At 45.3% G+C, this 27,758-nt stretch overlaps 1 protein-coding gene across 6 annotated transcripts; it reads left to right on the top strand.

Moving 5' to 3' along the window:
- Nucleotides 1-26,537, top strand: LOC140720922 (uncharacterized). Of its 6 annotated transcripts, XR_012097274.1 has the most exons (4): nt 1-167; nt 2,336-2,500; nt 14,559-14,801; nt 15,641-15,761. XR_012097274.1 is itself a non-coding variant. In XM_073035769.1 (3 exons), exon 3 carries the CDS (start codon nt 14,966-14,968, stop codon nt 16,364-16,366), a length of 1,401 nt encoding a protein of 466 aa, XP_072891870.1. In that variant the 5' UTR covers nt 1-167; nt 2,336-2,500; nt 14,630-14,965; the 3' UTR covers nt 16,367-17,341. The 6 variants fall into 6 exon arrangements, 3 of the variants coding, with proteins under 3 accessions (XP_072891870.1, XP_072891869.1, XP_072891871.1); XR_012097275.1 differs by lacking the exons at nt 14,559-14,801; nt 15,641-15,761 and adding an exon at nt 24,186-26,537; XR_012097276.1 differs by lacking the exons at nt 14,559-14,801; nt 15,641-15,761 and adding an exon at nt 4,822-4,959.
- Nucleotides 26,538-27,758: the final 1,221 nt, after the last annotated feature.

Here is a 27,758-nt window from a genome sequence, read left to right as displayed (position 1 = left end):
CAGGCCAGAGCCAGGCAGTGATGTTTTTTTCGTTCTTTGTGTAAGTGGGTCAGCGGTGGATCCGGGTTCGGGTTCGAGATCGGGATCGGGAGGGGGTCCTCACCCCCTTGGACGGGGAGCCGGAGACGGATTATACTCTGCGGGGCTACACCAACAATTTCCCTTCGGTGAGTATTGAAGCCGGTCCCGAGCGGGGAGGTCTGACGTTGAGTGGCGAGTTAACTTTCCCGAACTCAAACAAGAGAAAATCTGCAGTTGCTGGAAATGCGAGCAACGCGCACAAAATGCTGGAGGAACTCAGCAGTCCGGGCAGCATCTAGGGGAAGAATACAGTCGACATTACCGGCCGAAACCCTTCGGCAGGACTGGAGAATAAAAGGTGGGGGTGGGGAAGAGAGAGAGAAACACAAGGTGATCGGTGAAACCTGATAGGGGAGGGGATGAACTTTCCCGGACTGGCGGCCTCGCCTCGCTTCCTTCACAGAATCTGCCGGGGTCGGTCCGGGTTGTGAGACCTTCACACCGAACCGTCTGAGATGAGCCGCCGCTCAGCCCGTGTTGTTCTGGTCCTATTAGCCGGATGAAGTAAAACATGTTTCTGTATTGTTACTGACAGAGAATTGTATAATTGCTGTTCTGTGTGTTATCTGAATGTACTTGCCTGTGATGCTGCTACAAGTCAAGTACACTGTTAAATGCAAAACCCTGAACAGTGTCGATGATCAGAGGGATCTTAGACTCCAAGTTCATCGCTCCCTGAAAGAGACTGCACAGATTGATCGGGTGGTTAAGAAGGCAAATGGCATGGTTGTCTTTATCAGTTTAAGCATTGAGTTCAAAAGTCGGGAAGTTGTGTTGCAGATTTATAAAACTAGTTAGACCACATCTGGAGTGTTTCATTCAGTTCTGGTCGCCCCCATTCTCGGAAGGATATCGGGGCTTTGGAGTGGGCGCAGAAAAGGTTTACCAGGATATTGCCTGGATTAGAGGGCCTGAGCTTTAACGGGAGGTTGGACAAAATTGTGTTGTTTTCTCCGGAGCCGTGCCAGCTGGAGTGAGACTGGATGGATGTTTATAAGATTACCAGAGGATTAGAAGCCATGTCTCAGAAAGGCAGCGTCCATTATCAAGGACCTCCAGCACCCAGGGCATGTGGTTTTCTCAATGTTACCAGCAGGTAAGGAGGTACAGAAGTCTGAAGGCTCACACTCAGTGATTCAGGAACAGTTTCTTCCCCTCTGCTGTCCGATTGCTAAATGGATATTGAACACTTGAACACTACCTCACATTTAAAATATATAGTATTTCTGTTTGTTGCACGATTTTTAATTTATTCACAGAAACATAGAAAACCTACAGCACAATACAAGCCCTTCTGGAGATCTGCACTAAAAACTGAAAATGTTTGAAGTCATGCTGCCAAAATGTTATTAACCTGAATTGTAAAGATTGTTCCTCTCCCCACTGCTGTTCCTTACATGCTGAGCAGTTTGGTAATTCCAATTTCTTTTTATTACATTCACTCTGGATTGGTTTATGTTTCCTGAAATGTACCGGTTTTAATGTGGAAGTGGAAATGGCTCACTCTGTGACAGTTGAACAATAAAGTAACCACAACTTTTCCCTGCGAATTACCCTGGTGCCAATTAGTTTGTTATTCCTAGAACTGTGTTCAGTACAGTTGTTGTGAACAAGGTTTACAAGAATAATCTCAGGAATGTTCGGCGTTATGTATGAGGAGCATTTGATTGTTTTGGACCTGTGCTCAATGGAGTTCAGAGGGACAGTGGGGGTGGTGGAGGGATGTATGGTTAAGTAAACCTGCCGAATGCTGAAAAGCCTGCATACAGTGGACATGGAGAGGATGTTTCCATTAGACTGTGATCTGACAGCACAGTCTCGAAATAAAGAAGCTTCCCTTTAAAACTGAGTGGAGAAAAAAATTTGGCCAGGAAATGTCTGATCTGTGGAATTTGTTGCCACAGAGGTTGGTTGAAGCTGCCATTTGGGTATATTTATGACAGAGATTAATATATTCATGATTGGTGAGTAGCTCAGGGTTACAGGAGGAAGGCAGGAATATGGTGTTGGAATGAAAATCAGCTGTGGTTAAATGGTGGGGCAGACCAGATGGATCGAATCACCTAATTCTGTTCCTGACTGAATGATGGCTCCTCCTTATCCCATATTGTTTTCTGATGTGTGAGTGACAATAAAAAAATGTTTACTGAGATCATTATATCAGCCTTTAACGTTTTGTTCGTAGTAACTTTAACTAGAAATGTTTGGTTCTCCTTTTTATTGTTATTGTGCTTCATTGTCTTTCTGGTTAAAGTTAGAGGTTTATTGGAAGAAAAACCCCAACTAGAAGCAAACCACGGCTGAAAACAAGGGAACAGCAACAAGTGAACCAGCCTGAGGACTGAGAGCATTAACTGGAGAGAACAGCTCTGCCTCAAGAGACTCGGAGATTCCATTGATTCAGTCAGGAGAAAGTTTGGTGAGACTCATTTACTCAAACATTGGTCCTTTAGACATTACATACCTGTATAAGGGAAGGTGGGATATAGTTGCAGTGAGACTGAATGTGCCTAGAACAACCAGTTTTGCCTCTGTCAGACCCAGTTGCAATCACTCCAGGTCTGGTAATGAGCTTCCAGCAGCCCAGCCCTTTAAAACCACTCCCATTCTGTGGAAGTCGAATCCGGATAAAGTCACTCAGAGACCGTACAGCACAAACTCTTTATTCCAAGCACCCGGGGCTTATTTAGTTAGTCGCTCAAACAGGAACAGTCTGTGACTGTTTCCACCCAATCCACTAACTGACTAACAATTCCCCTTACACCACAGATATATCCATCCAGATACCCCCACACAAGACAGGCTATTTACTACATGACGGGCTGGAGCCCCTAAAGACAAACTACAAAATAGTCATAATGGTTTACACACACAGAACAGACTGAAGCTGTCCTATCTCTACATGTGAATGCGCAAGGAGATAAGCATCTTGAAACCCTAGCTAGCTACCCGCAAGAAGAAACATGGCTCAGCACATCGGTTGATCATCAGCAGTTTCTTTCAGAAAACCTGGCTGCTATTGTTTAACGAAGTGTTAACCATTTTACAGACTTTATCCTTCCCTCCTTTTGATCATTACATTATCAACAACACAGTAAAGTTTTACAGAGAAAGCAACTGACGACAGCATTGACTTATCAGTGGGTAAAGACATGGTACAACAGTAATTGTAACAAAGATATGTACAACTGTTAGGACATAATGCAGTATCATGCCCCACATATTACCAAACAGGCCTTCAAAGATCACCATTTCGACCCTTCGGTGAACCCGTGTAAATCCTGCCCTACTTTCTAGATGCTGTCAATCTCCTTTGCAGTGTGCTCGGAGAGGGGTGTAATGTTAGTAGATTCATCAGGGATATAGGTGCAGCATTCTGTGTCAATAACAGCACAGGTTCCCTCTTTCTCAGCTGGGATAAACTCTAAAGCTGTACGATTCTGTATGACTGTTTGCCAGATTGCAATCATTTCAGTGGATATTTCTGTTACTTGGGCCTGTGTTTCTGTCAGGGCCCCTGCAGTATTGTGGCCAGCTCCTCAAGTGCTGTATCCAAATTGATTTATCTCTCATGAATTCCTGGCTACTCCAGAGGAGAGAAAAGCGATCATCCAAAATCAATCAGTCTCAGTTGTTCCTCTCGGCTGCTGGGCACCTGCAAGTATGGCCAGGATGCATGTTTCCCAGTATTGGAAGTTCCGTTTGATGGGGGCCTGAGACACCATCCCTCAAAACACTGACAGCCACAGTCATCTCTGACTGGACCACAGGTCCTCATCTCACTTCCCCGGATGTTATTTGAGAAAGCCCAGGCTGAGAGTTCCTCACTCTGGTTGAGTGGGATTACTGAATTGGAACCATAGTTTTACCATGCTGTGGAATTTCAGCACAAACCCAGCAGGCCCCTAGTTCTACCTGTTTGGTATAGGTATGACAGAAAGACAGAAATGTGTTAACTTGGGGGCCCCCGGATGCTGGGGTGAGCCCTCTCAAAGACATAAACATGAACACCCCTAACAACCAATACATTCCCATTAGTCCGAGAGAGACCTTCTACACAGTTCCTTCAGTAACATGTTTGGCGCAAAATGATGTATCCACCGAGATTGCCCCTTCAGTTTCACAGCCGTGGGACTGGTCAGTAACACCTGATATGTTCCTCTCCACCGCAGTCCGAGTTTCCCTCAATCCCAGTTGTGCTGCCTTTATGGCAGTTATTTAGTTTATAATATTTTCGCGTAGTAATTTGTTAGCATTTTTTAGTTAAAGTTAGGATTGTTTAAATCAATTGATTTGTCTGTAATACATCGCGGCTGCGATGACGTCACATCCGGGTTCGCCGCGTCTTGTGGGGAATTACCGGTTTGAGATTCACGCAAGGGTGGGGGTCACTCACATGTGCGACCATAACGCTGACTAGGGTCTCTCTATGCACCAAAGACACAGTGAAAGCAACGCTGTAAGTCATTAGATAATCGGTATTTTGAGTTAAAATGTTAACGCCGATTCTGTTAAAAGTAACGACGGTCGGTAAGGTTTACCTTTTCGTCAGTTAAAGAGTCGGGATAGTTTGTATTGAAGTGTATCTAAAGCAGCCAATGGAGCAGCTAGATTCTGACTGTATGCTGCACTTTAATGTAATGTAGTTATTGTAGTTTTACCTTTGCAAGTATTCACAATGTAAATGTGATATTTAGAAGGGAACAAACACTGTACCAATCTTGTATTGTTTTTCAACAGTTTTCACCATGCGTTAATGTGAAGAGTGAACAGTAAATGGTTAATCTTACTGCGGTCTCGTTTGCATTGATTCTGGTTTATCTCGACGTTTACCTCGGCGTTATTTCACACCCGAGCGAGAACGCAACACCAGTTCTTCATCAGGAAAATAAATCCCAGGTTCCATGGTGCAGAGTAGTTCTCTTCCTTGTAAGCCTGTCATACCTGTGAATGTATGCTTGGAAAATTTTGGTTAGTTGGCATATATATTTCCCCATGTCTTCCCCTCGGGTATGAATATCCAATTTTGCTGGTATACTTTCTGGGAGCAATGATACACAAGGTCTTAGTCCCCAGGGTGTCTTCATGGGCCGTCCATAAATGATTTCAGCTGGTGACAACCCTGTTTTCCCCTGTGGGGTAACCCTCATGTGGAACTGGGTAACGGTAGGACCATCAACCATGTGAGTCCAGTCTCCGCTGTTAGTCTGGCCAGTTTTCTCTTCAGAGTGCCATTGGCTCTTTCCACTCTGCCAGCAGCCCGTGGGTGGTGTACACAGTGGAATTGTTGCTTGATAGCTAGTTCATTACGTACGCCTTTGTTTACTTTCACCACAAAGTGTGGGTCATTGTCAGAGCTCAGCATCTCTGCCAGGCCGTACCCGGGAAGTATTTCCCGTAATAATACCCTCACAACAGTCATAACAGTATTATTGGTAGTCTACTAAACACATCAATAATATCTAAGCAGCATCTATAGCAATGTACTCTAGGTAATTCAATAAAATCAACTTGTAGACACAAAAAGGTCCACCTGGCAAGGGAGTCGTACCTGGTGTGCAGGGTACAGGTTACCAACCATTCCCTCCTTTCCCAGGTGTGTACAATTATGTATATAATCGGCCAATATTGGTAAAAACTGTGTAGGAACACAAACCTGTTCCACTGGGGTGATCCAAAAACCTAGGTTGGGGTCTTTCTGGCAGCCCATCTGGGACCACAGTTTTCACTCCTCCTCAGAGGCGCCCCCTGAGAAGAACAAAACTCGAGATAGCTGTACAGCGGTGAGTAAGTTGTTTACAAAGGTGGCATTACTAATGGGGTTGCCAGAGGAAGTTAGGAATCCCCACGTTCCCAGAGAGCCCCGTAGTCATGTACAATTCCAAATGCATAACAGGAGTCTGTGTAAACGTTCCCACTTTAGTCTGTTGCTGGGATACAGGGATGAGTCAGAGCAAACAGCTCAGCCTTCTGGGCGGAGACAGCTGCTTCAAAAGATGCCTGCTTAATTACTTCACCGTCCATCATTATTGCATAGTCAGAATATTGTTATCCTGCTGGATCCACTAAAGAGCTTCCATCCTCATAAAACGTTGCCTCGGGATTGAGGGGATATTGCTAAATGGATGGGAGCGTCTGTCCTTCTTTCGTGGTGATCCGGACAGGGGGGCAGTTGGTGCAACAGACTTCTTGGCCTGAAATTGCACAGAGATGGGGTACAGAGTCTTGGGATCGGTCAATATTAAAAGGTTGTCTTACCAGATATCCCGTCTTCACCTCAGACTCCTTCCCATATTGGACTAGACCCGCGGCCAAGTCTTGCCAGTCTCCCTCGGTGCTGGAGGCTTGTTTCGTTAGGGTGTAGGCCAGGAACCCTGGGCTCTTTGGCTTGAACCTAGTGCAAACCCTAATGGTGGTATGGGGAACTACCAGTTCTGTCTGTCGCCAAAGGAAATCTGGAAATTCGGCCAGTAATGCAATACCGTCTCTTCCTTTAACCTGTCTAATCACCGTGACTGGGAACTTCTGTCCATCGAGGGGTGCATAATATTGGCTTTCCTCAGTGGCGCACCCTGTAGGGTCAAAGCACAGAGTCACATGAGGGTCGGCTGCTGGCAGAAGGAGAGGAGTCCAAATTAATTGCCCTCCACTTGGGGGTCGGAAACTGGGGAAGCTGTCGGTTGTTCACCTGTCAAGGGTGACAGCATTGTCTGTGCAAGAATCTCGACTTCCAACAGACAGAGCAAGTCTCTCCCTGCAAGATTACACCCCCGTCTGGTGGTGACTGTAAATGAAACCTCACCCTGGTTCCCCTGGAATTTCACCTGCAGTGGCTGGGTACGTGAATACGTACGTTCCATGCCTTTGAACCCAGACAGAGTGATTGTAGCATCTGATAGCTGGAATCACTTTTCCGATACTATTTCCTGATCGAGACTGGTTGTGGTTGCCCTCATATCAGTCATAAATGGAACTGGATTTCCAGCAACTTGCAATATTACATTGGGCTCTTCCTGACGGTTGGCACTCATGGTTGGAAGCATCTTCTTGTCAATTTCTAAATGGGTTGTTGTCCCCACCTGTCCTTTGGTAGGTTTTTGTTCCCATTTCTGTTCCTCAGATATAGCCTGCTTGCGTCCTTCTTCCAGCTGAGCATATTCACCTTTAATATTAGTTCCCTTCGGGGTTGATCGAGATTCGAAAGTTGGGTCCTAATGATATGTCAAAGCTCGTCGCATTAGATTTCGGTCATTGTCAGTCCAATCCATATTATTTGTTTTAATCATGTTGGCGAACTTAGTTGCTAAGCATTGGAGCAGTAGGGCATTGAACTGGGGGGACAGATTCCCATCATTAAAGTCTTGGTCTCCTGCGAAGGTGCCGTAGCAGGCCACAAATCTCTCTCAATAGTCTGGTCCCGATTCCCCAGGCTTAGGTTTGCATTCAGGTACTTTAGTGATGTTTACAGGTTGCTGGAGAGCCCTTTCCAAGGCTTGAATGATCTGGTCCATCTGTTCATTCTCATTATGTTTTCCCATCTGTAACTCCTGATAGGTTTGGTATCTCAATTCTGCCTTCCATTTCCACCCGTCATCAGCTGAGAGAATCATGCAGGAGAGACCGAATAAATCTTGCAGAGTCGCATTAAAAATTTGTATAGTACTCTGGACACACTGAGCAAACTGTGCTGGTTTTTCTTTTCTATCTGGGGCCTGATTCATGATCATTATCATTTCTTGAGGCTTCCAGGGAGCATACACAGGATTCACTGAGGGCTGTCCCTCCTCCTAGTCCTAGGGGGAGCATTTGCTACTGCTGTTCAGGAGGATTTAAACTAATGTGGCAGGGGGATAGGAACAAGTGCAGAGAGACAGAGGGGTGTAAAATGAGGGTAGAAGCAAAAAGTAGTAAGGTGAAAAGTAAAAGTGGCAGGCAGTCAAATCCAGGGCAAAAATCAAAAAGGGCCACTTTTCAACATAATTGTATAAGGGCTAAGAGTGTTGTAAAAACAAGCCTGAAGGCTTTGTGTGTCAATGCAAGGAGCATTCGTAATAAGGTGGATGAATTGAATGTGCAGATAGTTATTAATGAATATGATATAGTTGGAATCACAGAGACATGGCTCCAGGGTGACCAAGGATAGGAGCTCAACATCCAGGGATATTCAATATTCAGGAGGGATAGACAGGAAAGAAAAGGAGGTGGGGTAGCTTTGCTGGTTAGAGAAGAGATTAACGCAATAGAAAGGAAGGACATTAGCCTGGAGGATGTGCAATCGATATGGGTAGAGCTGCGTAACACTAAGGGGCATAAAACGCTAGTGGGAGTTGTGTACAGGCCACCTAACAGTAGTAGTGAAGTTGGGGATGTCATTAAACAGGAAATTAGAAATGCGTGCAAAAAAGAAACATCAGTTATAATGGGTGACTTCAATCTACATATAGATTGGGTGAACCAAATTGGTAAGGGTGCTGAGGAAGAGGATTTCTTAGAATGTGTGCGGGATGGTTTTCTGAACCAACATGTTGAGGAACCAACTAGAGACCATGCCATTCTAGACTGGGTATTGAGCAATGAGGAAGGGTTAATTAGCAATCTTGTCATGCGAGGCCTCTTGTGTAAGAGTGACCATAATATGGTGGAATATTTCATTAAGATGGTGAGTGACATAGTTAATTCAGAACCAAATGTTCTGAACTTAAAGAAGGGCAACTTTGAAGATATGAGACGTGAATTAGCTAAGACAGACTGGCAAATGATATTTAAAGGGTTGACGGTGGATAGAAGCATAGAAAATAGGTGTAGTAGGCCATTCGGGCCTTCGAGTCTGCACCGCCATTCAGTATGATCATGGCTGATCATCCAACTCAGAACCCTGTACCTGCTTTCTCTCCATACCCCCCATCCCTTTAGCCACAAGGGCCATATCTAAATACAGCCAATGAACTGGCCTCAACTGTTTCCTGTGGCAGAGAATTCCACAGATTCTCCACTCTCTGTGTGAAGAAGTTTTTCCTCATCTCGGTCCTAAAAGTCTTCCCCTTTAACCTTAAACTGTGACCCCCTCGTTCTGGACTTCTCCAACATTGGAAACAATCTTCCTGCATCTAGCCTATCCAATCCCTTTAGAATTGTATACGTTTCAATAAGATCCCCCATCAATCTTCAAAATTCCAGTGAGTATAAGCCTAGTCGATCCAGTCTTTCTTCATGTGAAAGTCCTGCCATCCCAGGAGTCAATCTGGTGAACCTTCTTTGTACTCCCTCTATGGCAAGAATGTCTTTCGTCAGATTAGGGGACCAAAACTGCACACAATACTCTAGGTGCGGTCTCACCAAGGCCTTGTACAACTGCAGTAGAACCTCCCTGCTCCTGTACTCAAATCCTTTTGCTATGAATGCTGGCATACCTTTCGCCGTTTTCACCGCCTGCTGTACCTGCATGCCTCCCTTCAATGACTGGTGTACAATGACACCTAGGTCTCATTGCACCTCCCCTTTTCCTAATCAGCCACCATTCAGATAATAATCTGTTTTCCTGTCCTTGCAACCAAAGTGAATAACCTTACATTTATCCACATTAAATTGCATCTGCCATGAATTTGCCCACTCACCTAACCTATCCAAGTCACCCTGCATCCTCTTAGCATCCTCCTCACAGCTAACACCGCCGCCCAGCTTCGTGTCATCCGCAAACTTGGAGATGCTGCATTTAATTCCCTCATCTAAATCATTTATTATATATTGTAAACAACTGGGGTCCCAGCACTGAGCCTTGCGGTACCCCACTAGTCACTGCCTGCCATTCTGAAAAGGTCCCGTTTACTCCCACTCTTTGCTTCCTGTCTGCCAACTAATTCTCTATCCACATCAATACCATACCCCCAATACCGTGTGCTTTAAGTTTGCACACTAATCTCCTGTGTGGGACCTTGTCAAAAGCCTTTTGAAAATCTAAATATACCACATCTACTGGCTCTCCCCTATGCACTCTACTAGTTACATCTTCAAAAAATTCTATAAGATTCGTCAGACATGACTTTCCTTTCACAAATCCATGCTGACTTTGTTGGCTGAATTGGTTGGCAAACAGGAAGCAAAGAGTGGGAATAAATGGGACCTTTTCAGATTGTCAGGCTGTCAATGTGAGGTTATTCACTTTGTTTGCAAGATCAGGAAAACAGATTATTATCTGAATGGCCGATTAGGAAAAGGGGAGGTGTAACGAGACCTGGGTGTCATTGTACACCAGTCATTGAAAGTGGGCATGCAGGTACAGCATGCGGTGAAAAAGGCAAATGGTATGTTGGCATTCGTAGCAAGAGGATTTGAGTGCAGGAGCAGGGAGGTTCTACTGCTGTTGTACGAGGCCCAGGTGAGGCCACAGCCAGAGTACTGTATGCAGTTTTGGTCCCCTAATCTGAGGAAAGACATTCTTGCCATAGAGGGAATACAAAGAAGGTTCAACAGATTGATTCCTGGAATGGCAGGACTTTCATTTGAAGAAAGACTGGATCGACAAGGCTTATATTCGCTGGAATTTAGAAGACTGAGGGAGGATCTTATTGAAATGTATAAAATTCTAAAGGGATTGGACAGGCTAGATGCAGGAAGATTGTTTCCGATGTTGGGGGAGTCCAGAGCGAGGGGTCACAGTTTAAGGATAAAGGGGAAGCCTTTTAGGACCAAGATGAGGAAAAACTTCTTCACACACAGAGTGGTGAATCTGTGGAATTCTCTGCCACAGGAAACAGTTGAGGCCGGTTCATTGGCTATATTTAAGAGGGAGTTAGATATGGCCCTTGTGGCTAAAGGGATCAGGGGTATGGAGTGAAAGCAGGTTCAGGGTTCTGAGTTGGATGATCAGGCATTATCATACTGAATGGCGGTGCAGGCTTGAAGGGCCTAATGGCCTACTCCTGCACCTATTTTCTATGTTTCTATGTGTAGAAAATTAAAATCTCCCACAATCACAACCTTGTGCTTACTACAAATATCTGCTATCTCCTTACAAATTTCCTTCTCCAATTCTCGCTCCCAATCAGGTGGTTTATAATACACCCCTATAAGTGTTACTATACCTTCCCCATTCCTCAATTCCACACAAATAGGCTCCCTAAATGAGCCCTGTAATCTATCCTGTCAAAGCACCGCTGTAATATTTTCTCAGAAAAGCATTGCAATACCTCCCCCTCTTGCCCTTCTGATTCTATCACACCAGAAGCAACGAAATCCAGGAATATTTAGTTGCCAATCACACCCCTCCTGCAACCATGTTTCACTAATATATTTCCAGTTATCAATCCATACTCTAAGCTCATCCACCTTTCTTAAAATGCTCCTAACATTAAAATAGATGCATTCAAGAAACTTTCCACCTCTTCCTCTCTGTTTATCCCTAACGGTGCAAATAACTTTATTATCTCTTTTTTTCCCTTCTCCCCTACATCTTCGGTCTGAGCGCTCCTACATCAGGGAGGGAGTTCAAATCATCTGTGTGTTAAAAGTTTAGCCATCATGGTGACTGAAGGCAGCTGTAGGTTCATGAGGGACTGTTACTGTCAGATTCTGCAGTTCTTGCGGCTGCTCATCGTACCCAGGACTGAACCCTGGTCACTGAGCATTGGAGGAGTCTGTTCTGCTGATGTTAGCCTTAAACTAGACTGGCATTTAATATTGTGGATCTGTGAAAGATAAATCAGTTCTGTATCAAATCCCATGTCTCAGGTACTTACTGTCTCTACCACACTCACAATGTACACTAGAAAGGCCACTCGGCCCATCTGGTTCCTGCCCAAGTTTCTGTTCCATATCAGTATATCAAAATCTCTCCCTGCCATTCCCCTCTCACTCTCCCTGAGATGACAGGTTGCAGCTAGTCACCACTCCGTGGGATAGGAGATTTCCCATGAATTTCATGGAAACATATAAATGCACAACACATTACAGATGCTTTGTCCCACATTGCTGTGCCGACCATGTATCTTACTCTAGAAACTGCTCAGAATTACTCTACCACATAGCCACCCATTTTCCTTAGCTCCATGTACCTATCTGAGAGTCTCTTAAAAGACCCTATTGTATCTGCCTCCACCACTGTTGCTGGTGGTGCTTTCCACACACACACCACTCATTGCTTAAAAAAGTTAGCTCTGACATTTCCTCTGTACTTACTTCCAGGCAGCTTAAATCTATTCCCCCTCGTGTTAGCCATTTCAGCCCTGGGGGAAAAGCCTCTGGCTATCCACACGACCAATGCCTCTCATCATCTTAGACACCCGCATGATTTTCTCCAGGGTGAATAAGACGATGAGCTGACTGTGGTTTTGACGTTCTCTCTCTCTCCCTCTCTCTCTCTCTCTCCTTGTGTCTGACGTCACAGCCCCGCCTCACTCAGGCACTTAAAGTGACACTCACAGTAAATGAACCCCCGGTCTCGCAACACAATGCGCATCTAAAGCCTGACAGCAGACCAGTGAGTAAATCTTTGATGGTGCAGAGTCAAAAACCAAAAAGTTGCCAGCCTGAGTCAGGGCTTTGGGGCTCCAGAGAGAGATGGGGTCTAGAGTTTATGAGGAGGAGGAGGAATCAGACCAGCAGGATGTGGCTACAAAAGGAAGGTCAGAAACATTTGTAAACTGGTTGACTGAAAAAAAGGTGGTTAATTTCAGGCAGCAAATGTGGAGATGAATAAATAGAAAACGTTTAGACCGAGCCCCTTCAGCATGCCTAGACTGTGTACTCCGCTGCTTAGTTGCTCTCTGAATTGCAGAGTTCCTCCAGCATTTTGTATGTGTGCGTCTCTGTATTTCCAGCAACTGCAGAATCTCCTGTGTTTTATATCTGCATTTTACTTTGGCATTAGATACACGTTGATATTGAGTATATTGTTTATGGGAGCCGCTTTCTACGTTAAAACAGCTGCAGATTTTTTCTATACACACTATAAAAAAAATGAGGTATGGACATTGAACCGGTGCTTGCAGAAATGGTTAATGGCACCGTGATTACCCAGAGGGCCATGCGTTAAGAATTTTGCCGGCGCTGAAGCGCCGATGAAATACACCAATGTCAGGCTGAGGACGTCCCCGAGTATCACGCATGCGCGCAGTACACAGAAGGCCTTGAAAATGTCGGGTGCAGGTAAGACCGATTCTCCATGTTTTTATCTAAAACACCGACTTTGGGACAATTCCTGTGAAATCCGGACACCGTGGCCAACAATCCCGGGACAGTCCTGCTCTTGTCCCTGTCTCTCATCCCCACGATCCATACACGGGCCCCGGGGAGCTTCCGGCTACTGAGTGAATGGGAACCGACGGATCTCTCAGACAGAGCTGAGCTCCGGCTATAATAAAGGCAAGGATTAGGAACTCAGAGAACAAAATCTTTTACATCACCAGTTGAGAAAATCACCTTTGTTCTATCTCCAATCACTAACAACAGAAAATCTGCAGATGCTGGAAATCCAAGCAACACTCACAAAATGCTGGAGGAATTCAGCATTAGTACTCTTTTCCATAGATGCTGCCTGGCCTGCTGAGTTCCTCCAGCATTTTGTGCCTGTTGCTTGTTCTACCTCCTCTTGTTCTGGACTTTTCTACCCGTGAGAACATGTTTTGTCCCATTTTCTCTGGGTACTTAATGATATCAAACACCTTTGCCAGGGGAAGCAAGCAGCTTTCACATCCCAAATGTGCCAGGCTCTAATGAGACAGACTACTGCCCTTCCCTTCATATTCATTGGCATTGCCATCACTGAGTTCACCACTGTCAGTCATTGAGGGAGGCTTCAGGGGAATACAGAAACTGGTGATACTTGTGTGTATTCTGGTGTTGCAAAAGTTGCTGGAGAATTTGCAAGTGGGAAGAAGTGGAGTGATATTTGGAAATCTGACTTTTTAAAGCGTAACTTAGCAAGCAAACCACATATGGACAATATGTAAAAACTTTGGTGAGAAAATCCTTCATTACCCATTACAGGCCAGCTTCATAGGTTGTGTGAGAATGCAGATGAACTGGATCGAACCCAGAGGAGATCAATGTTCCTATCGACAGTGATTTGCCAGCTGTTAAAATGAATACCTCTCTATAAAAATTCACTGTGCACAAATTGTCACTGGGTAAAAAAAATACACAGTGCAAGATTTATGTACACACTGGTTATTACAAGTTAGAGGGGGTATTGGAGGGAAGATGGGAAGACCTGTAGTGTCCCTGATGCCCTCACATACAAGATGTGCATCCAGCTGCAGCTTGTAACCCTGCACTGTAAGGAGTTGGAACTTGAAACGCATATGGGAATTGATGGTCATTCCAGATACCAACACTCTGCCCAGTCAGGAGATGATTTATCTTCCAACTTGGGTTTAACCTCACTGTAACAGTGTGATACCAAATCAAACCTTGGCAACTCAAGTGATCTCATTTGAAATGTTGTCCTACACCCATTGATAGATTTTGTAAATCTTTTACAGGTTAAAAACGAGAAGGAATTTGTCTCCAGGAATCTCAAACACGACACGCCAGTTTTGTTGTCTCTGTCTAGATATTTAAGAAGTGGAGCAAGGGATTCAATCGACCATCCTTCCTGCTCAGACTGTGGGGAGGGATTCACTTGATCATTTGAACATCTAGCAAGCCCGTCATCTTACAGAGGAGAAAGGCCTTTCACCTGCTCAGACAGTGGGAATGGATTCACTCGGTTATAACAATTGAAGGTACGTCAGCAAGTTCACACTGCGCAAGGCCATTCACCTGTTCTGTGTGTGAGAAAGGATTCTGTCGGGCATCCCACCTGTGGACACACCAGTCAGATCACACTGGGCAGAGGCTGGTCATCTGCTGAATTTCGGGGAAGGGATTCTCTCGGTCATCTGACCTAATGGCACACCAGCGTGTTCACACCAGGGGGCGGCCATTCACCTGCACAGTCTGCGGGAAGGGATTCACTGCATCATCCAACCTACTGGTACATCAGCGAGTTCACACTGGGGAGAGGCCATTCACCTGCTCAGTCTGTGGGAAGAGATTCACTCAGTCATCCCACCTACAGAGTCATCAGCGAGTTCACACTGGGGAGAAGTCGTTCACCTGCTCAGACTGTGGGAAGAGTTTCACTCGGTCATCCCGACTACTGGCACACCAGTCAGTTCATACTGGGGAGAAGCCATTCACCTGCTCACTCTGTGGGAAGGGATTCACTCAGTCATCCCACCTACTGAGACATCAGCGAGTTCACACTGGGGAGAGGCCCTTCACCTGCTCAGTCTGTAGGAAGGGATTCACTGAGTCATCCACCCTACAGAGTCATCAGCGAGTTCACACTGGGGAGAGGCCATACACATGTTCAGTCTGTGGGAAGAGATTCACTCATTCATCCCACCTACAGAATCATCAGCGAGTTCACACTGGGGAGAGGCCATTCACCTGCTCAGTCTGTGGGAAGGGGTTCAGTCAGTCATCTGACCTGCTGAGACATCAGAGAGTTCACACTGGGGAGAAGTTGTTCACCTGCTCAGAATGTGGGAAGGGATTCATACTGTCATCCTACCTACAGAGACATCAGCGATTTCACACTGGGGAGAAACCATTCACCTGCTTACTCTGTGGGAAGGGATTCACTGAGTCATCCACCCTACAGAGACATCAGAGAGTTCACACTGGGGAGAAGCCGTTCACCTGCTCAGTCTGTGGGAAGAGATTCACTGATTCATCCCACCTACACAGTCATCAGCAAGTTCACACTGGGGAGAAGCCGTTCACCTGCTCAGACTGTGGGAAGAGTTTCACTCGGTCATCCCAACTACTGGCACACCAGTCAGTTCATACTGGGGTGAAGCCATACACCTGCTCAGTCTGTGGGAAGGGATTCACTCAGTCATCCACCCTACTGGTACATCAGCGAGTTCACACTGGGGAGAAGCCGTTCACCTGCTCAGACTGTGGGAAGGGATTCACTCATTCATCCAGCCTACAGAGTCATCAGCGAGTTCACACTGGGGAGAAGCCGTTCACCTGCTCAGACTGTGGGAAGAGTTTCACTCGGTCATCCCACCTACAGAGACATCAGCGAGTTCACACTGGAGAGAAGCCGTTCACCTGCTCAGTCTGTGGGAAGAGATTCACTCGGTCATCCCACCTACAGAGACATCAGCGAGTTCACACTGGGGAGAAGCCGTTAATCTGCTCACTCTGTGGGAGGGGATTCACTCAGTCATCCCACCTACAGAATCAGCGAGTTCACACTGGGAAGAAGCCGTTCACCTGCTCAGACTGCGGGTAGAGTTTCACTCGATCATCCCAACTACTGGCACACCAGTCAGTTCACACTGGGGAGAAGCCATACACCTGCTCAGTCTGTGGGAAGGGATTCTCTGAGTCAATAAACATTACTGAGTCATCAGCGAGTTCATACTGGGGAGAAGCCATTCACCTGCTCAGTCTGTGGGAAGGGATTCACTCAGTCATCCCACCTACAGAATCATCAGTGAGTTCACACTGGGGAAAAGCCGTTCACCTGCTTAGACTATGGGATAGGATTCACTCAGTCATCACAACTACTAGCACACCAGTCAGTTCACAGTGGGGACTGGCCGTTGTTATGAATCCCTGGGTTTCCTTTGCTGTGGACTGTCATTTTAAGAGAGAGAGACAGAGATTAAGAAGGTGAATCAGTCTGACTTGCAGCTTGTTTACATCGCTTGCAGTTTGTTTAGTTTTAACCGAGGACACAGACACTCAGAGTCAGTTGGAGACGAAGGAGGAAAAATGGAAGGATCGAAACCAGAGAACTAGTGACCAAGGGTCATTGTTTAGAAGTTTCCTACGCCCTCAATGGTGGGTTAATTATCGATTCATGTACATCGAATGTGTGGTTGTCACATTGTTTGATCCATAGGAGTGGATCTGATTTGGGATATCCTGTGGAGACCACTTATGTGTTAACCCTTGCCTGGCTGTGGTGTGGTAGTTCACTTGAAGACGATACCCCTTGTGACAAGTCACTTTTGGTGATAATCAGTATGTGGATTTGGAATGATGACGGATAAAATCTACAGCGACTGTTCTTTCATTTTACAACCATGGAATCTGAGGAATTCTACATATTTGCCTTCTCTCGCTATTTACCCTGGATTACAAATCTCTCTCTCTTATCGCCTATTCTGTAGTTGAACTGAACTTTCATACTTTACCATCTTATCTTGTTTAAGTTGCATATTACAAGTAGATTCTAATAAAGACAGATTTAACATCAAAATCAGACTCCAGGTGTAGTCTATTGCTGCTGGCTTGTTTCTAAAGCATTCTGGTTCATAACAAATTTGGGACCTGCGTCTGGGATATGAACAAATTTGGGGGCTATTGATCGATGAATTATCGATTTGATTGGGGAAATCCCTTTTGATTTATTTGTGTGTGGAAATCAGCAGCAGTGGACATTTATAAATTTCTGGAAGCAACAACCCCTAAGGCATTAGGAAAAGCCAAAAAGAATGAATTGCTGACTGTTGCTACTGGGCTGAATCTTAAGCAGGTAAGGGGGTGTGAAGGACCAGGGCAAGCATAAAACTGGGAGAGGAGGTAAAGGTAAAACAATAGGGGTTATATTATAAAATATAGGCATCCACCCCCTTTTTCAGAGACTGGGATCCATGGTTCAACCGGTAATGATGTGCATTTCAATGTGTTCACCTCTCAGTCCTCGATTCTCTAAATGAAAGGGTTATCACATTTGATCTTCCTTCATATGATGACCCAACCATTTCAGGGATCAGTCTGTTGAAACTTCATTGCACTCTCTATAACAAATACTCGCTAACCACTTTGTTAATCCTCTGTGCAAAAAATGTCCATCTTCCGCAGCCCCGTGTTGCCCCAACCACTCACCTCCTACCCCTGTCATTGGCCCCACTTGCAGGTCAACCGTCTGCCGGTGTTTCCCCCCCAATGTGAATCCCTCTGCTCACCACCACCGTGGGCTCAGATTTTTCCTCAGATTTTCACCGGGACAAACATCCTGTCCGCCTCCTCTCACATCATCTTCACCCTTTCAATAAAATCCCTCCTCTCCCTCCCCAGGGAACTGGCATCAAACCGACGGGCCGAGCAGTCTCCTCCTACCTCTCGGTGACACATCAGACTCCGGCCGCAGAAGACGCTTCACAAATGCCCCAACTTCCCTTGGAGGGAAATGGAAATAAATCAAAAAACGGACATTTACTCCGCTGTGATGTGGAGTTTGAGGCCGGAGCGGGAGGCGAACTCAGTGGGGGTAAGGCCCTCTGGACTTGGTGGTAACAAGTGATTGACATTGCTTTGCACCAATGGGAATAGCGCAGACCCTGAATCCTCTGTTGACAGCGGTGGGGGAGGGCTGGTCACGTGATTATTAGCCCAGCTATTAAACTGATAAAGCCCGAGCTTACCAGCGCATGGATGACGTAAGACGCTGTGCACGTAAGGGCAGATCCCGGTATGGGAAGCCCATGCCTGACGTCAGGCGCGATGGGGTCTGTGTGACGTCACCTGCGGGGATGCACTCGCATTTAAATGCACCTTAATGTGCGTTTCTTATGACTTCAGAGGGAAAACAACATTAATCACAGGTTTCATTACTGAATCCACTGTTGTGAGATGTAAAGGCCCCTGTTATGTGTCCGGCTGTGCCGTGTTGTTTGGGGGCTATTGATCGATTAATTATCGTTTTGATTAGGCATATCCCTTTTGATTTATTTGTGTGTGGAAATCAGCAGCAGTGGATATTGATAAATTTCTGTAGGGTGGATGACTGAGTGAATCCCTTCCCACGTACTTCCTCATCCAAGTCATCCACTCTTGGTCTTCCTGGAATCATTCTTTGAAACTTCTCTGGACCCATTCCAATACAAGCACATCTTTTGCTCAGATAATAAGTCGGAAGTACCGGTCGGAATCTGCTCACCATACACCAACAGTGATCTGCCCAATGCGTTATAAAGCTATAGTATCGCATCCTTGCTCTTATATTGCTAACATTGCAGTTGTCATCCTTAATCAACTCCATCTGCAAGCAAACCTTTAGGGCCTCTTGCTCAAGGACTCACAAGCACTTATGCACCTCTAATTTTTTCAAGTTTCTCCCATTTATTTTTCTACGCCCAATTACTTCTACCAAATATACATGACTTGCATACAGTGTATTTCAACTGCTACTTTGCTGGCATTCTCCAGACCTATCGAAGTCCTTCTGCAGACTCCCACTTTTCTCTGAACTACCTGTCCCGTACCTATCTTTGTATCAACTGCAATGTTCGTCACCAAGGTATCAATTCCATCATCCGTATCATTCAGATTTAACATGAAACGATGCGGTCTCAATACTGACCCCTGCAGAACAGCATTAGTTACCGACAGCAAAACAGAATTGCCCACATTATTCTGACTCTTTCTCCCTTGTCAGTACAAGTATCTTTCCTGTAATTCCATGAGCTGTGATCCTGTTCAGCAGCCTCACGTGCAGCACCTTAGAAACATAGAAAACCTGCAGCACGTTACAGGCCCTTTGGCTCACAAAGCGATGCCGAACATGTCCTTGCTCTAGAAATGCCAAGGGTTACCTACAGTTCTCTATTTTTCTCAGCTCCGTGTACCTATCCAGGAGTCTCTTAAAAGACCCTATCGTGTCCGCCTTCACCACCATTGCTGGCAGCCCATTCCAAGCACTCACCACTCTCTGTGTCAAAAACTTACCCCTGACATCTCCTTTGTACCTACTTCCAAGCATCTTCAAACTATGCCCTCTCGTGCTAGCAATTTCAGCCCTGGGAAAAAGCCTCGAACTATCCACACGATCAATGTCTCTCATTTTCTTGTACACCGCTATCAGGTCACCTCTCATCCTCCATCACTCCAAGGAGAAAAGACTGAGTTCACTCAACCTATTCTCAAAAGGCATGCTCCCCTATCCAAACAACATCCTCGTAAATCTCCTCAGCACCCTTTCTATGGCTTCCACATCCTTCCTGTAGTTTGGCGACCAGAACTGAGCACAGTATTCCAAGTGTGGTCTGACCAAAGTCCTGTATAGCTGCAACATTACATCTCGGCTTTTAAACTCAAGCCTGCGGTTGATTAAGGCCAATGCACAGTATGGCTTCTTAACCACAGAGGCAACCTACATAGCAGCTTTGAGTGTCCTATGGACTCCGTCCCCAAGATCCCTCTGTTCCTCCACACTGCCAAGAGGCTTACCATTAATACTATATTCTATCATATTTGACCGAAGAAAATGAACCACATCACACTTCTTTGGGTTGAACTCCATTTGCCACTTCTCAGCCCAGGTTTGCAGACTATCAATATCCCCCTGCAACCTAACCCAACCTTTGTGTCATCAGCAAATTTACTAACCCATACCTCCACTTCCTCATCCAGGTCATTTATAAAAGTCACGAAGGGTAGGGGTCCCAGAACCGATCCCGGAAGCAGACCACTGGTCACCGACCTCCATGCAGAATATGACCAGCCTACAACCACTCTTTGTCTTCTGTGAGCAAGCCAGTTCTGGATCCACAAAGCAATGTGCCCTTGGATCCCATGCCTCCTTACTTTCTCAATAAGCCTTGCATGGGGTACCTTGTTGAAGATCATCTGAAAATCCAAGCAAACAACATACACTGCCTCTGCTTTATCTATCTTGCCTGTTATTTCCGCAAAGTATTCCAAGAGCTTTGTCAGTCAAGATTTCCTCGAAAGAATCCGGCTGACTTTGGCCTACTTCATCATGTTTCCCCAATTACAGTACCCAAAAAAACACACTCTTAATACACTCTAACATCTTCCTGACCACTACGGTCAGACTAACTGTCCAATAATTTTCTTTCTTGTGCCCCCTCTCTTCTTAAAGAGTGGAGTGACATTTGCAAATTTCTGGTCCACCAGAACCGTTCCAAAATCTAGTGATTTCTGATAGATCATTACTCATCACTTGAAGAGAAAACTAAGGGGGGAACTTCTTCATTCAGAGGCGGGGAGAGTGTGCACCGAGCTGCCAGAGCAAGTGGCAGGGACGATTGTCATCTTTAAGAGAAGTTTGCTTAGGTCACTGGATGAGAAGCATATGGAGGGCTATGGTCCAGGTGGAAGTTGTTGGAACTCGGAAGATTAATGCTTTAGCACGGACTAGACTGGCCGAATGGCATTTTCCTGTGTTGTAGTGTTTTATGACTCTAATGCCTTCACAATCTCTTCAGCTACCTCTTTCTGAACTCTGCGGTGTCTTATCTACCTTCAGGCCTTTCAGCTTCAAAAAAACCTTCTTTCCTTGGTAAAAGCATGTATCCTCACTTCTGCCCCAGGTACAGCTGAATGTTTGGCATTTATGTAATAAATTTAATGACACAGCTGTAGTGGGTGACTTCAATCTGCAGGAGGATTGGGAAAGTCAGATTGGCGTGAGATCGCAAAAGAGGGGATGTATTGAATGCAAACGAAATGGCTTTTTAGAGCAGCTGATGGTTGAGCCTACTCGGGGAACTGCTATCTTACATTGGGTGTTGTGTAATAACCCAGATCTTATTATGGAGGTTAATGTAAATGAACCATTAGAAGGCAGTGATCATAATATGATTGAATTCCTACTGCAATTTGTGAGGGTGAAGCACAGGTCACATGTGTAGTATCACAAAGGAATGAAAGGGAATTACAGAGGCGTGAGAAAGGTGATTCACCAGGTGGATTGGAGGATGCAGGTGGAGAAGACGCCAGAGCATAAATGGCTGACGTTTCTGGGAATAGTTCATAATGTGCAGGATAGATATGTCCCACAGACGTAGTTCTCAAACAGCGGGGCTAGGCTGTCGTGGCTGACAAAGGAAGTTAAGGACTGTATAAAAGCATATAAGGTAGCAAAAGTGAGTAGTAGGTTGGATAATTGGGTACCTTTTAACATCCAACAACAGGCAAATTTAAAATAAAAGCTGTAAGCGGAAAGGTGAAATATGACAGCAAACTATACAATAATATAAACCAGTTATAAAATATACGAAAGGGAGGCGAGAGTTGATATTGGACCACTGGAAAATGATGCTCATGGGGTACAAATGGGGAAGAGATGGTAGATGAATTTGATAGGTACTTTGCATCCGTCTTGTCTGTGGAAGACACTACCAGTGTGCCAGAGATCCGTGAGTGTCAGGGAGCAGGAGTGAGTGCCATTGCTATTACAAAGGAAAACGTGCTAGGCCAACTCAGGTTCTTAAAGTGGATAAGTCACCTGGACCAGATGGACTACATCCCAGAGTCCTGAGAGAGGTTGCTGGAGAGATAACAGATGCATTGGTCATGACACGTCAAGAATCACTTGATAACAGATGAGGTTTTGGGGTACTAGGAGACTAATGATATAATAAGTCAAAGCCAGCATAGGTTCTGTACAGGGAAATCTTGCCTGACAAGTCTGTTACAGATCTTCGAGGAAGTCATAAGCAGGATGGACAAACGAGAGGCGGTGGATATCATTTACTTGGATTTTCAGAAGGCATCTGATAAGGTGTCACACATGAAACTGCTTAACAGGATAAAAATCCGAAGTAATACTGGCATGGATAGAGGAAGGCTGACAGCCAAGAGGCAGCAAGTGGGAATAAAAGGGGCCCTTTCTGGTTGGCCAGCAGTGACTTGTGGTCTTCAGGGGTCAGTATACGGTCCGCTACTTCTCACATGGTTTGTCAGTGATCTGGATATTGGAACTGATGGGGTTGTGTGGCTCAGACTGTGGGAAGAGATTCTCCACATCATCTCACCTACTGACTCACCAGTCAGTTCACACTGCAGTGAGGGACTTCACCTGTTCAGTCTGTGGGAAGAGATTCACTCAGTCATCTAACCTACAGAGACACCAGCAAGTTCACACTGGGGAGAAGCTGTTCACCTGCTCAGACTGTGGGAAGAGATTCACTCAGTCATCTAACCTACAGAGTCACCAGCGGGTTCACACTGGGGAGAAGCTGTTCACCTACTCAGACTGTGGAAAGGGAGTCACCAAATCATCTCAACTAGTGACTCACCAGTCAGTTCACACTGCAGAGAGGGATTTCACCCGCTCAGATTGTGAGAAGGGATTCACTCTGTCATCTAATCTGCTGGCACACAAGTGAGTTCTACTCGGGAGAAGCCGTAGACCTGTGAATGTGGGAAGGCATTCACACGATCATGTCATCTATTAAAACACCAGGGAGTTCACACCACTTAGAGGCCGATCGTCCGCTCAAACTTTGGGAAGAGATTCTCTCAACCCTCTCCACCAAGGCTGCATCATTGTGTTCCCCTGGGGAGAGGCCGTTCACCTGCTGTGAATATGGGAAGGCATTCACTCAGTCATCTAACCTTGTAACACACGACTGGGTTCACACTGGGGGGAAAGTCTCAATAACCTGTAGGCTGGATATTTGTCCATCCCCGTTGATGAATGCAATTTCAAGAGTGACTGAGGGAGTCTAATACAAGAGGGCATGACTTAAGGTTTACAGGGCGCCCATTCAGAACAGAGATGCGAAGAGAATTTTTGAGTCAGAGGGTGGTGAATCTGTGGAATTTGTTGCCACGGGCAGCAGTGGAGGCCAAGTCATTGGGTGTGTTTAAGGCAGAGATTGATAGGTATCTGAGTAGTCAAGTCATCAAAGGTTATGGTGAGAAGGTGGGGGAATGGGACTAAAGGGCAGATTGGATCCACTCATGATGAAATGGTGGAGCAGACTCGATGGGCCAAATGGCCGAATCTGCTCCTTTGTCTTATGGTCTTATGTGATTTTTTTCTCATGTGCTCTTCCTCCTTCTGCCCAAGGTAGTGTTAATCTCAGTGGGTTTGAGTGTAAATAGTCTTTTCTAATCTTGTCATTTCAGTTCTTACTTATCTTTGTAAATTTTACTGATTGAAATGGGACTAAGATATTTTCATTAAAAAAAAGTCACTGTCGGTATTGATGGAAGTGTTTATTGCCTTTGTTGTAATTGTTAACTATTGAGCTCTGTTCGGCAGTTTTTTAAAGCCTTGAAATAAATTTTGTCAAAGGTTTTCCCAATATTGCACTACTTTCTGTTGCTTTTGCTTGTTGATTTTCCAGATACGTGGTTATCAAGAGTCCCGGTGAAGGGTCATGGCCGGAAATGTTGATTCCCATCCATAGATGCTGCCTGACCTGCTGAGCTTCTCCAGCACTTTGTGTGAATTTCTCTCGATTTCTTGCATCTGCAGGTCTTCCTGTTTCCCAGATATTTATATGTTTAGTGAAATAACAAGCTGGTAGTGGGGTTGTGTGGCTCTGTTGGTAAAATATTAAATAAAATCATTAGATAAAAGGTGGCATAGGGTTGGGCAGTGTGGAATCTGTGGGTAGAATTAAGGAACAGCAAATGTACAAAAAAATCCTTGATGGGAATTGGATAGTGACCCCAAAACAGTAGTAAGTATGTGGTCCACAAATTACAATGAGAGATAGAAAATGAGTGCCAAACGGGCAATGTTACAATAGTCATGGGGGATTGCCATGCAGGTGATTAGGAAAATCAGGATGGTGTTGGTCTCAAGAGGAGGAATTCCTAGAATGCCTACAAGATGCTTTTTTTTAGAGCAGCTCGTGGTTGAGCCCACTTGGGGATCAGCTATTCTGGATTGGGTGTTGTAATGAACCGGAATTAATTAGGTCACATGAGTTCAAGGAACCCTTCGGGACAAGTGATCTTAATCTGATCAAATTCACCCCGACATTAGAGAAGGAGAAACTAAAGTCAGATATGAATAAAAAGAGAATTAGAGAGGCCTGAGAGAAAAATTGTTCAAAATTGATTTGGAAAGAACACGGGCAGGGATGAAAACAGAGCAGCAATGGCTGGAATTTCTGGAAGCAATCTGGAAGTGACGGGATATACACATCACAAAGAGGAAGTAGTATTCTAAAGGTAAGGTGACAAAACCGTAGCTGCTAAGAGAAACCAAAGACAACATAAAGACCAAAGAGGGCACAGAACAAAAATTACTAGGCAGTTAGAGAATTGGAAAGTTCTAAAAATGAACAGAATGCAACCAAAACCATTAAGAAGGAATAGATTAGCTAGCCAGTAATATTAAAGAGGATACCATTTTTAATTTCAGGTACATATTGTGTAAAAGAGAGACAGAAATGGATATCAAACCACTGGAGAATGATGCTGGAGAGGGAATAATGGGGTGAGGGTGAAAGGTGATGGCTGATGAACTGAATAAGTATTGTACTCACTCTTATCTGTGGAAGGCACTGGCAGGAATATGAAAGTCTCAAATGTCAGTGGTCAGAATGTGTAAAGTTACGTTATTCGGGAGTAAGTAGAAGGAAAGGCAATGGGCTGTGATTTTTTTTACTGGAAGGAGAAATCGATATTCATGCCTTCAGGTTGGAGCTACGTAGGTGGAACATGATTTGTTTCTCTTCAACCCTGAGGCTGTCAAGTGGAGCAACTCCAGCCATTGCTATTCTGCCATCATCCCTGCTAGTGTCCCCTTCCAATCAACTTTGCTAAGCTCTTCTCCAGTGCCTCCGTAGTTCCCCTCACTCCACTAATAATGATGCATCTTGTTTTACCTTTCCCCTCTCAAAGTGAAGGGTGAATTCAGTCATGTTATTATCACTGTATCCACATGCTCCCTTTACCAAAAGCTCCCCAATCAAATTTGGTTCATTCCAGAATTAACTTTTCCCTAGTGGGCACAATTGCAAAGGGAAGGTAGACACATCCGTAATTTTCAACTTAGCAGGCGATTTCCTCTGACGTATTGGGAAATCGTGTGCTAGGCTAGTTACAGCAAAGGCTTGCCATTGTTGTATTTGCCTTCTGCCGGGTGAGATTTTTTTTAAAGAGATCACCAGCTCTTAACCCAGCACAGATGGGTGCCGGCTGGATTCAAACTCAGGACCTCCCGCCACTGATGCCACTACGCCACCAGCCGGCTACACAATTCCAAGATGATCTAAAAGGCATCTCATTGGTATTTTCCAAATTCCCTCTCTTGAGATCAAGCACCAACCTAATTTTCACAATCTACCTTCACCCATCACACTCATGGACTATTTGTCTCACTCCCATCGGGGGTAGATACGCAGCGTCCTCACCAGGACTACCAGCCTCTGGGACAGCTCCTTTTCCCAAGCAGTAAAGCTGATAAATATCTCTGCCCACTTACCCATACTTCCACACCACCAAACACCTCTACTTTATCATTTCCTGTCTGTCATCTTATATGCAGGCATCCTATGCCGAGCGTCACTTTATGAACATACAATCAATCCATGCACAGTATATAAGCTGTGGATATATGTTGTTACTGTTGTGTTTCTGTGCTGCATTGGAACCGGAGTAATAATTATTTCGACCTCATTTACACGTGTCTGCTGGAAATGGAATTAAACAACCCTGAATCTTGAAGAAACATTTCAGCAGCTGCAGCGTCACATTTCTGTCTCTCAGCGTTATTGCGCCAGAGCGCCACCTGGTGACAATGGAGTCCACAAATCAGGGGGTCCTGTTATTGTGGTAAATCACCACCAAGCGGCAGTGTTGTCCACAAAAGGGAAAGGTTTACAGCGATAAGAAGGGGTGTAGGGGCTGGAAGCCAACTGCAAGTGGATGAAGTGCCAGACCTGCCCCAAACCACTCTCCTCACCACTAGTCAGGGTCCTAAACAGTCCTTCCATATGAGGCAACTTTTCAACATCGTGCTTGTTGGGGTCATCTACTGTTTTCAGTTTTCCAGGTGTGGCCTCCTCGACATTAGTGAGACCCGATGTAGTCTCTGCATTCTGCTCTCTGCCCCGGTGAGATTCTGCAGATGTTGGAGATGCAGAGTAACATACACAAAATGTTGGAGGAAGTCAGGAGGTCAGGTAGCTTCTATAGAGGGGATAAAGCAAAACAGAGATTTCCTGCCAAGACCCTTCATCAGGACTGGAAGTGGGGAGAAGCCGGAATAAGTTGGTGCGGGGTGTGGAAAGAGTCCAAGCTGGTAGGTGATAGGTGAAGCCAGATAAGAGTGAAGGTGAGTGGGTGGGGGAGGTGGGAGATGAAGTGAGACGCTGTGAGGTGGTAGGTGAAAATGCAAAGGACTGAAAAGAAGGAATCTGATACGATAAGAGAGCGGGCCATGGGACAAAAGGAACCAGAGGGAGACGATCCGCAGTGCAGAAGAGAGAAGTGTGGAGACAGAATGGAGGAGACGGGCCTGTGGGTTGATGAAAAAAAAGGTAGAGGTAGAAGTTAACGATGTCGATGTTCATGTCATCAGGTTGTAAACTACCCGGATGTAATATGAGTTGTTGCTCCTCCAACCTGACAGTGCACTCATCATGTTAGTTAAACAATGAACCGGAAGTGAGAGTGGATTAATAATTGTCCCCCGGGATCACTATTAAATCAATCCTCTCTCACCTTAAACCGGTGCCCTCTGGTTGTTGATTCCACAAAAATGGGGTAAAAGAAAAGTAAACATATAAAACGTACAGCACAATACAGGTCCTTCAGCCCACAAAATTGTGAGGAACATGTCCCGACATTAGAAATTACTGGGCTTACCCATAGCCCTCTATTTTTCTAAGCTCCATGTACCTATCCAGTAGTTTCTTAAAAGACCCTATTGTAGCCGCCTCCACCATCGTTGCCGGCAGCCC

The sequence above is a fragment of the Hemitrygon akajei genome, unplaced genomic scaffold, assembly GCF_048418815.1.
Source record: "Hemitrygon akajei unplaced genomic scaffold, sHemAka1.3 Scf000048, whole genome shotgun sequence".
NCBI classification, from domain to species: Eukaryota; Metazoa; Chordata; class Chondrichthyes; order Myliobatiformes; family Dasyatidae; genus Hemitrygon; species Hemitrygon akajei.
Note: the sequence above shows the minus strand (reverse complement) of the source record. Positions and strands in the feature narration are given on the sequence as shown.

Coding starts and splice junctions, on each gene's coding strand:
- LOC140720922 (XM_073035769.1), top strand. CDS start 14,966: ATGGCACACCAGCGTGTTCACACCAGGGGGCGGCCATTCACCTGCACA.